General features: G+C 40.3%; 1 protein-coding gene across 1 annotated transcript; it reads right to left on the reverse strand.

Annotated features, from left to right (window-relative positions):
- Positions 1-637: 637 nt before the first annotated feature.
- Positions 638-10,356, reverse strand: LOC311221035 (fructose-1,6-bisphosphatase 1). Its single transcript, XM_084304761.1, has 7 exons — positions 10,159-10,356; positions 7,750-7,912; positions 6,089-6,181; positions 4,873-5,016; positions 3,503-3,640; positions 2,005-2,124; positions 638-987 (listed from the first exon to the last, which is right to left on the reverse strand). The coding sequence occupies exons 1-7, from the start codon at positions 10,326-10,328 to the stop codon at positions 796-798; spliced, it is 1,020 nt and encodes a 339-aa protein (XP_084160887.1). The 5' UTR covers positions 10,329-10,356; the 3' UTR covers positions 638-795.
- Positions 10,357-11,424: the final 1,068 nt, after the last annotated feature.

The following is an 11,424-nucleotide window of genomic DNA, read 5'->3' on the forward strand; positions in this document are numbered from 1 at the left end:
TGGTGAGGGTTGCTAGCAATGCGTAAGTTCATCTCCTCACCAAGCAAGCAGATTAATTTCTGGCAAAGATGGTCATACCATCACAGCAGAATGGTACCAAGCTGCCTACATGTGCCCTTTCTGCAGTTCAGAATCCCTCTCCAATATGTCATATTTTCCATCCATGTGTAACGAGACCTGATAAGAGTGTCAACTGGCAATAATAACTGAATGTGTCAGAATTAACATACACTAATGTATATGTTTCACAAATGTTAACTCTTGGTCAGAATAAGCCCAGGCTAAAGTACATAGAGTAATGTCTGGGGCCCAGAAAGCATGTGTGAAGATGTTCATGTTAGCCTTTGTATTTATTGTCAAAGAGCTACAGACTGGTCAAGGAACAGCCACTCAGTGTATGAGGCTGCTGAGCCTTCCCCTCAAGATTTTCAAAAGAGGACAAAATCAGATATTCTGGTGATAGTCTGTAGTTTGTCTGAGAAAGTTTGGTCTTCCCCTGGTTACTGAATGCAATACAGTATTTTCTTGTAGCACAGTTTGTTTTGTTTAATTACAAATGATAAATGAAAAAGTAAACGTATTTTTCACTTGCTTTTCTCTTAATGTTTCCTTTAATGAAATCTTTTAATGCCTTTCATTTCACAGTACAGTTGCACAAGATTTGACTTAAAAATTATGAAAATGTGGCTCATTTGCTCTCTTGCTACAGAGGTCTGACAGTTCGGTCTTGCAGTACTGCAGTGTGTTCTTTGGTTCAGCTGTAAGGCATTTCTTTCTGACTGCAGTAAGCCTTCTTTACTTAGCTGAATGCTTTTTGACAATCTCAAGGTACTCCTTCACATCATCAGGAGATCCCAGGACAACAGGCACTCTTTGGTGAATATCCTCAGGCACTATATCCAGTATTGCTTGATGACCTGTTGTTGCTATTCCCCCAGCTTTCTCAATAACAAAAGCCATAGGATTGCATTCATAGAGCAGTCTCAGCTGTAGGATAAAAATCAAAATGGCAACGGTCAGTCCAGGCAATAGTGACAATCATGAAATATAACTATATTTAGCATTTGGTTAAAAACCAGTCAACAATCCAAGTACTCCGTATTTAATATAAACTTGTCTCCAGAGTTAAATTATATAGACTTTTCTTTTAAATACAACAGTGAATGCTGGATTTGCCCAATTCAAGGACTTTCTCCATAGCTCATATTTGCATGGTGCACTTTACACAGAGACAAAGCTCATATGTAAGACACAATCTTTAACAAGGCAGCAGATCATGTAAGCCTGTGTGAAAGAAAAGAAAAACACTGCCCCTGAGTGTGCCATTAGGTTTCTGTAATGAGTAACTGCATCTTATCTGCAATCTGAAGCAATAATTTACGGACAGTTACAAAACAGATGAAAGGTCTTCGCTGAATAAACAGTCGCCTTGTCAGCCTGTAAGGGTGTGCTTTTCCGTAAGGGACTGTCTGATGTCCTGCAGAGGCAGCCAGGCATGGTTTGTCCAGATGAGTCAGTGTCACCAAGTACAAGATGCAGACGTGTTTCTGTTTAGCAGAGCTTTTCTTATGGAGAACAATACACATAGGCCTCTGATATATCAGCTTGTAATAGGAATCTCAGTGCAGTGCGGGATGTTTATTTTGCTTTGTAACTTTTCACTTGGTTGGGTATGGCATGGTTTGGGATGAAACGGTATATAGAAGCCTGCTTAAACAGCACATCCCCTGGTACATTCCTGCTAATGTTCCATAATGTGAATGTGTTTGGGTTTAAAGAGAAATCAGTACAGATGACACGTTAGCAGCAATGCTAACATTGGTGTGTTTTATACAACAGGATGCTTTCACTTGCGACAGTGTGCAATGGGTGGCCACACCTGCACATCAGACATGTAAGCTACCAAGCTAAAAGAATTACATTCTGGAATCATAATACCGATCCATGACAGTAAAATATCTATCTAATGTAGCGTCTTCTATTATTGCCTTTATGTGGGTTTACCTTTCCTTTAGGGCTTTTGGAGTTAGCAGGATACAGAAAGATTCCTCCATATACCAGCGTGCGATGCACATCAGCCACCATAGATCCTATATACCTTCCGCCATATGGTGAACTGCCGTCCTACAGAAAGACATTTAAATAAATGTAATTTTTGAGAACATCAGGTTAGTCTTCTTTTCCCCCACTAAGAGAGGGGGCTCTTAGTGGTCCTAATGTCTAATTCATCCATATCGTAATTTGTAGTATTCCAAGGAGCTTGGAGAAAAATTCAATTTCTTCCTTGTTTTCTAAATGGGAAAATCCAGGGAAAAAGACAGACAGAAGATTTCAGGATAGATGAGTGGTGATGCCAATAACAGAAAATGATTCCCAGCTCTCCACCAGTGCTCTAGCCCTTAGAAAATACTGCATTTCTAGTAGCAAAAAGACCAAGTGGTGGTAACTGATACTGCACTTCTATTGTAGTGCAATAAAAACATACGAACAAACAAACAAAAAACCATAAATAATCCATAAATAATAAAAACAAGAAAGGAAGCAATCTTTAGTACTTCTTTTACCCATTTTCTCCTGAATTTACAACACTTTTTCTAACAAAAAGTTCATAGTTGACTACTAAAATTAGTTCCTCAATATAGCCCAGGCAGTACTTTTTATTATTCTAATAAACAGCACCTTAAGGCTGGCAAGATGCCAGAAGAAAATGCCACTCTGCCTTCAAAGTGAGGAAGTCAAGAGCAGCCATCAACATTTAGCAATAGTGAATGTTTACACTTCGCTATCCAGATAATAACTGCAGTGATGACAGAAGGAAGGCATGAGAACAGACATGATTTTTATGGGCACTCCTGAGAGCTTCAGGCCTCCTGAGAGTAGGAACCTGCATGACCACTAAGCAGACTTTGAAACTACACGAGGCTTTCAAGTGAGAGGCCCTTGGGAACACAGCTTGTGTTATCGCTGAGCACATGGCCCACCCCTGCTCAGCTTCTCCATCTAATCAGCCGCTGCAGTGATGCAGCAGCAATCTAACACCTGTAGGAAACATGCTTTCAACAACAGATGAGCCTTCCTATCCAGTATCACTAAATGCCCAGTTTTGCCTCCAGCACCATTACTCAGGTCCCCAGCAAGGATGGGAGATAAATAAGTAAATAAATAAATAAACAAACAAAATAGATAAATAGAAAAGAAAAAAAAAAAAAAAAAAGAGGGGGTGTGAAGTGCAATACTGAAGAATGGTGAAAGATCTGGTCACATCAGTGATATTGGTGGTAGGGGGATGGTTGTATCAGGTGATCTTGGAGGTTTTTTCCAACCTTAATGATTCTGTGATTCTGTGATCAACTGCAGCTCTAACCAGCAGCCCTGCATACATGCAGATATATTTTAAATAGATAAAGAATAACAAGTTGTGGAACAGTACTTCATAACAGTCATTGATTGTAAAGTAGGAAATTAGAAGTGTAACTTGTCATCCAAAAACTGGATCTCTTACCTCAGGAAATTTCTTCTTCTTGAGATACTCTGTGATTGCAGGATCAAAGTATTTAGCATAGCCCTCATTGAGGCTGTAGATATTCCCCTTCTTTTTGATTTTTACATCCCTATCAACCAAAATGAATTCTCCAATTGCCTAACAATAAGAAAGAAAATCAAATTGTTAATATTAGTTGATCATTTATTTACAAAGTGAAAGCCAATCATACACACAACTTAGGAAAAATTCACTACAGCTTCCATTTTCAGTAACGATTTAGTACCTATGAAAAAGTGGTGACTGCAGTTCAGATGCAAAGTGTTTTGTTTATCCATAAAACACAGAGCAGGAATCCCAGGGTCATGCAAAGTTCTTCATGCTACCATTCCCAGCTCTCTTTCATTTTTCTGTGCCAAAAAATGCTGTTGTCTGTAAATTTGTTTAGCTCTCTGCTCTGTTGCTAGACCTATAATCAAAGTGCAGCTCTGAGGAATTCAGAAACTGACAGTGCCAGCTGGAGCAATGTGCAGATAACTTCAGATAGCTATACACATTAATAAACTCCAGTTTGCCGTAGCTTTCACTAACTAGAAGCCTGGAGTGAAGAGAACTACTCTCCGTAACAGCTGGGCTCTTTCGTTTTCACTGATGTAACTTTCGATGTTAGTGCTAAAAGCAAAAAAAATAACATGCACACATGCACAAAGCTAAATCTCCTATCTGAATATAAACAAAAATACATGCAGCTACATAAGCTGTTACTTAGCAGGGAGCACCACATTTTATATCCTGCTGCTTGACCACTGCAGTTTCTAAAAATTTAATACAGGCAGGTGGCACATGCCGATTGACTGATGATGCTAAGATGGTTCACTACAGCTGTGGTCAATATGCCTTTGATTTTAAAATTCCTACGGTCAATGCATTCTAGAATGTCTAATGCATCCACACACATAACTTACTCTTTTACTCATCATGGTGAGGCCTGAAAACATAAAAGAATGTTAAATATTTCTGCTTCTTCAGGTTTACTAAGGTTCTAGCATCAAGGAAAAGGCAGAAAAATCTACAAATGCATTCTGCATGGTTGAAAACAGCTTATTTTAAATATGACATTATCTGACACATGCCACATATTCGCTTCACTGCACTGACTGTCTTCCCATTGTTGAATCACCCATCTTGGCAGGCAGAGAGAATATAAAAATCTCTTGACATTATTTTTGACAGGTTGTTGACTTCATTTTTCCATGTCAGCTTTAATTTGAAAATTGTTCTTTGATTTTTTCATGGACAAGGCGCTCTTACGCTCTTACCTCTTACTACGCAAGTACCTTGTTACCCGTAACAAACAAACAAACAAGCAAGCAAACAGAAGAGTTCCTCACCGGATCCAGCATAAAACAGTTGACACCTCCAGCAGAAGTGGCTAGTACCAGCATCGTGGCACTCCCATAGAGAGCATAACCAGCTGCCACAAGATTACGCCCTGGTTGTAAAGCATCTTTCCCTGAAGGTTCCTCAGGAGTCACCTAGAATAAGAAGGAGCATAGAAAACTTCATTTTACTTCATTTTTTTTTTTTCTAGCTGTTATGTAACTGGACTATTTGAGATAGGGATGGCCTTCTGCTTTGTACCCAGGCAACAGGTGTCACAAATGTTTCCATGAACTACAACTAGGATTCCTACTGGATGCGTTATATTACTGGATTCATTATATGTAATGTACAAATTACACGGAGGAGACAAACACATTGATCTAGAAATGCTCTTATATAAGCTTGGTTGGAATGCAGGAAACAGGAAAGGATTAAGGAGATATTATAGAGCTGTGTGCCTCCCCGTAGGTCATGATGAACACAGCTAGAAGCAACTCTCCAGAGCACAGTTGAAAAGCAAGCAACAAGACATGACTCATGGAGTTTACAGCTGATCAAAAGCAGCTAGGGTTGTTCTGTTTTCCTTTGCTTCATATAAAAATGAAGTTGAAAATAGTTACTTTGGGATGTGTGATGACATACAAAAGATGATTAAAACGGACAGTTGGGTGTGTTTTATCTGACTTACTGTTTCCCCCTTCTTATGACATGCAAGTCCGGTATTTCAAGCTCCTTCAGACAAGAGTTCTGCCTTTCACACTGAATTAGACACTTGAAATGCACACGCCATGTTTCAGCTCTGGTTTGTATTTGAAGCCTATCCTCAGGCTAACAGGACCATTAGTACAGAGAACAAGAAAACCGGAAAGCACATTCCCCAGGTAGATGACAAACACATGGTATTTTGTCCCTGTGAAGGTATCCATGAAATCTAATACCTGCTTTGTTTGTAAGGGCTAATTCCTCTAGCTGGCTAATTAAGCATCAGCCAGGCTCCCATGTACATGGAGGTACCTCTCATCTTCTAACACAGTGATGCAAATCCCTCACAAATGTGTTTTATACAAGTGTCTGAAACAACAGATTTATTTAACTTAAAGCCTGTCCTGAAAGACTCTTTTACAAACAAGTTTAGTTAGATTTTATGAAGTCTTCATATGCAATTATGTATTACCAAAAGGTGCACAACAATATTTTTTCCTGCCTTACGTGAAAGCATTTTACCTTTCTATAGATGCCAAAGATGGTCCCAATGGAAACAAGACAGTCAATATTAGATGAGCCATCCAGGGGATCTATGCAGACTATGTATTTACCCTAGAAAATACAAAATAGAGAGCAATAAGGTTAGTGACATTATTTGCCTCCCTCCCCCAAATACAAGAACTTCAGTATGTAAATATTCTCGCACAATTTCAAATCAATATTAACTAAAATGCTGTTACAGATTATGAAGGACTGGAATTCCAGTAATATTTACTATTCAGGCTACATTTTCTCATTTTTAATAAAATTGCTTTCTGAATTGTAAGGAAAAAAAAAAAAAAAGACGTTTTAAGAAGATCAGTGTGTTAAGAGCTAAAATTAGAGGTATCAAAAAAATGACTTTAACACCTGACATTCATAAACTATGCACTTAATTTTAATGCATATTCCACTTCAAAACCCTGTGCTCAGAACTTATCTTAGCCAGTTTGTGGTCTTATCCTATATTGTTTTTTCCTTCCCATCCCTTGACCCCCTCTCTTCTCCTCCACCCTCAAAAAAAAAAGGGGGGGGAGAAAAAAAAAGAAAAGAAAAAAGAGAACGGTCTCTGCCCATTGCTGTATATGGATTCCTGCAGGTACAGGAAATTGCTGATACAGGGAAAATAGCTCATTCTGCTCTACCTATTAAATAGCTTGTTTTCCCCTTATCTTGCCCACAGTCATTTTAATATTCATGTGTATTAACAGTGTTTGACTATTTGCTCTTCATTTGATTTAACCCTGTATACCAAAAACCTTTTAAGCACAAAAGTACTTTCCTCTGCTATCATACGGGTAGAAATTCTGATAAAACCACATTAGCTCATAGCCTACAGATCCTCAAAGATCAGTGAAGGAGTCATATTTGTTCAGATCTAAAGCAGACTTTGCTCATCCAATGCCCATGGAATCAATTTTCAGGATTTCTCAACAAGGAGCAAAAGAGATAACTGTTTTGACAAAACAAATGTTATGCCTTTTAAATTAGATTAATTTTTTTGTTTTCTCTCTCTATATTTTTTTTTTTAAACTCAGATTTTTTACACAATAGAGTATCAGCCAGGAAAAATGAACTATGATCATTCAACAAGTGTATGCAGACTTGTGCACATAAGTAATGCCTAGGCCAAAAAGACATTTTTTTTTCTTGTTTCATTGTTGTTAAGTCCTATTTTCATGGACTTCTGTGAGAATTTGCTTAAATTAAAAAACCTAAGATCTGATCTGCACTGAACAGATACTCAGTCTTTTACTGACAATTCTGCTTTACAGAAGTGCTGGGTTGACTCAGAGCATAGCTCTAGAGATCAGGAGGAATAACCATGAATTTTCCCCCACAAATAGGAAAAAGTGGGGTAAAAAAGAAGGTGGAGAGGAACCGCAGAGAAAACAAATTTAAAAAAATATGTCTTGGGAAAAGAAATGACAGAAAGAACAAATGCTGAGGTAGAGAAACACACAAGTAAAATATAATAAAACAAAATAAAATTCCAAGAAACTGCTCATATTTGCATTTTCAGAAAAGTACATGTTCTCTGAAATTTTCAGCTCAGTTTCAATTTCTTACATTTGAAGAAATACAATTGTAATACAACTGTAATTTGGAATCAAGCACAAATAATTTTTAAAGCTACCAACCCTTTTGTCAGCTTCCACTATTACAGCATCTTTGTTTTCCTCTGACACGATGACACATGTGCTGAAGGATGACTTGAGCATATTAATCACCAGATCATTGGAAAGGATATCCAGCTTCTTTACTTGATCTCCTGTCACATTGGTAGAACCAGCAATTCCATAGCTAAAGTAAAGGAAGGATGAGCATTTAGTCAGAGCAGGGCACTATGCCTTCCTAAGCATCCCATTTCTGGCAAGGTAAAGCAAGACTGGATGATATCTCAGTTTTTCAAAACTGTGTTTTATTTACTGTCCATTGGATTCTTGCTGAGACCTGCTAACATCATCTGTGTTGTGGCAAATCTAGAAGACATCAAATGTGAGGAACACAAAAAAGGGGATCATTTTTCTACAGTCCCTGAATGGATACAGGCAGACATAGCCAGAGCAGGCTGTGAAGGCTGAATTACAATAATTGTGTTACTTTACATTAACTATAAAACCTAAATATTCTCCTTCAATCCTAGCCTCCAACAGCACAGCTGTTTACCGTAAAAAATTAAGATTTGCTAGAAAATTTATACTTAAAAAGTAACAACGACCCTGACTACACTAGTTACACAATAACTTTTCTCTGTAACTTGCTCTTGGTGAGCCGTATCAAACTCAGATTTCAGAACAAATATTTTGCTCACACTTAAATCAACATTTCTACGGTTCAGTGTTTTCAGTTTTGGTTTCATGCAGTAAGCATTTCTTTGGGAGTAAAACTGAGAAACACAAACACGGAACACAAATGCAGTCCCGACAGCTAATCAGAATCAAGCCATCTGGCATCAGGAAGTACTGGGAGACTTTGCGATAGGCACTTTTGAAAGCACACAGAACAGAGAACAGGAAGTGTAGCTCTAAGAAGAGCAAAAAGAGACCCTGCTCTGCACACATTCAGATGACTCTTATGTACTTTAGGTACAGTGCACCAGTTACTCCGAATACTGGTATTTCTGGTCTTCAGCAATAGCGCTGCACTCAGAAATATAACAATGTACTGCATTTCTTTAATTTGATGCAAGAGAAAAAGAAAAATACCCAGAATAATTCTCTGTCTGTCTGTCTCCGTCTCTGCCACAGCAGCTCAAATGCTTTTCTGCACCTGGGGGATCGTAAGGCAAGGCTGTGGGCACAGATACTGAACCTGTGGGCAGCTCAGCAAAGCAGCAGGAACAGGACCTCTGAGTGTGACAAATCAGGTCACTGATGGGAAAACCTGGTCTCTTCTGACAGACATAAGAGGCATGGGAAGGGGCTAGCACATAGCAATTAAAAAACTGTCTCAACCATTTAGAATCTGAAGTCAAAACAGAGAAAAAAGTTAAAATATACAAAAAGCAGGACTTTTTTACCGTCTCCTGCAGTTGCTTCTACTTTATTAACTTCAAATTTTTCAGGTTTGATGCTAATAATACTTTTTACAATAAAAATTACTTTGTATTGCTAGAGGCCTTTTGCTTCATATATTTTCCACTACATGGTACGTAGATGCAAATTCATTTTCTCTCTACTGCATTTTTCATTAAGTAATGAAGCAGCTCATGTCTAAACCCCTGATCAGCATACAGTTTGGCATACCAATGATATGTAAAATACCTAGGGGAAGTAGTTATTAACAAATAGTTTTGTTTTTAACATTTTGAGAGCTCTAATTTCCTCCCAATTCTCCTCCAGTCCACACCCCTGGGTGTCAGCGCTGACTGGCTGACTGCAGACACTGCTGTTCCTGATGAAGGCTCTTGCTAAAAACTGACATTGCTATGGTGCAACAAAGAGAAAAAGAAAAACCCCTTTGGGCTGCTGGCTGAAAGCATCCAGCCTGACGGGGGTCTGCATGCAAGCCCATCAGCCACCAAAGGCTGTGTGCCCTCTGGGTGAAGGAGCAGCACAACACAACACACTCCTCTGGGGAGAAGCTCAAGCTCATGCTACAGCAACAGCTCTGGAGAGGGGAGGAGAGGAGGGATGGGTGGCAGGACAAGGAGGCATCTCAAACTATTTCCAAGTGCCTTCTGGGCTGATGCTGATGGGCACAGGGATGGGGATGGGGATGGGGATGGGGATGGGGATGGGGACAGGATGGGTATAGGGAGGTGGACAGGGATGGACATGGACATCAGGATTGGGATGGACATGGGGATGGACATGGATGTGGATATGGACATGGGGATGACATAGAGATGTGGATGTGGATGGACATGGGGATGGGCATGGGGATGGGGATGCACACAGAGACAGGGATGGACATGGGGACAGGAATGGACACAGGGTTGGGGATGGACACAGGGATAGGGATGGACATGGGGATGGGGATGGAGACAGGGATGGGGATGGACATGGAGATGGGTATGGACACAGGGACAGGGTCGGCTCACTCACAGGTTGGCGATGCCCGCCTTGCGCACGGCAGTGGAGATGGCCTTGACGGCGGTGCAGAGGGAGTTGAGGAGCTGCGTGAACTCCCCGGTGCCCTTCGCCCGCCTGCCCTCCTCCATCACGAAGCGGGTCATGGTGATGACATTGGTGTCGAAGGCCGAGCGGTCCGTCATCCTGCCGACACCACAGCACTGCCGCCGCTCCCCCGCTGCCCGCAGCACCAGCACCGGCCAGGGGGTGGGAGGGGGGTGGGCAGGGTCTTCATGTGGCCCCGCCCGTCTCCGCATCAGGCCACGCCCCCTCCCGTGGTATATCCACAACTCTCTCGGGCACGCGATCTGCGTTTTTTTGGGGGGTTGGGATGTGCCCAGTTGGATAAACATAGCCTTAAATGATAAAGATATGCACCTCTCAGTACACGTGTGCTGTCTTCCAAAGCACGCTCCGTATCTCTGCCTCTCTGACATCAAAGGTGTGCATAATGCCTTCTCCTGCAGGTGTGCACAACTTTGGCTTAATTAACCCATGCTCGGCATCACAGACACTCCGGAAAGCCTTAGGTGTTAGTAGCTGAAAAGCTCTTCTAAAAGGGGCAGTTCAGTACTTCACATTACAGGTGGATTTTGTAAAATTGATAAAGCATTGATATTAGCTCTTTCTTTAAGAGTAAACAATGATTTACAACCACATAACACAGCTACACCTGTCCGTATAGTTGAGAACAATTAATAGTGAGCATCCCATAAAATTTTGTATGAGTGGACTTATCTAGTTAGAAATAAGTAGGCTAAAAGAGTCTGGAAATATATGACTTCAGGAAACAAAACTCAGACCTGCTGATTTGAGACAGTTTAGCTTAATTGTGATTAATACATTAATAACCAGTAGGAAGAGTTATACATTTGTGTATAAAAAAAATCAAGATCATATCAAAACACTTGCAATCCAAGGTTTAGTATGCATGCTTGAGGACTAAGCTCTTTCATCTCACTTGCAGGGCTATGCACTATCCTCACGTTCTGAACAGAAACCCGTGTTTTTATAGTGATGGTGAGGTGACTGGGGAAAGTGTTTTGCCTCTCCATTCCTACCATGAAGTTCAGGTAGAAACAATCTGTGAATTGAAAGAGCAGTCATTTGAAAGGGTGCTGGTTTCACAGTGGTCTATCCAGATGTGCATTTTCCACTGTGGGGAGGTAGCTTAATTATTTTTAGCAGTTATATCAAGTTCATAATCTTCTGAACTGAAGGCAACTTTGTTTACAGTAG

Source organism: Netta rufina, assembly GCF_964035555.1.
Source record: "Netta rufina genome assembly, chromosome: Z".
Classification (NCBI taxonomy): Eukaryota; Metazoa; Chordata; class Aves; order Anseriformes; family Anatidae; genus Netta; species Netta rufina.

What these genes read in the sequence shown, in the direction of transcription:
- LOC311221035 (XM_084304761.1), bottom strand. Translation starts at nt 10,328, where the DNA reads ATGACGGACCGCTCGGCCTTCGACACCAATGTCATCACCATGACCCGC. An exon ending in TAGTGGAAGCTGACAAAAGG is followed by an intron (nt 6,182 to 7,749) that starts GTTGGTAGCTTT and finishes TGTATTTTCTAG; the next exon opens with GGTAAATACATAGTCTGCAT. An exon ending in TCTTTGGCATCTATAGAAAG is followed by an intron (nt 5,017 to 6,088) that starts GTAAAATGCTTT and finishes TTCTTATTCTAG; the next exon opens with GTGACTCCTGAGGAACCTTC.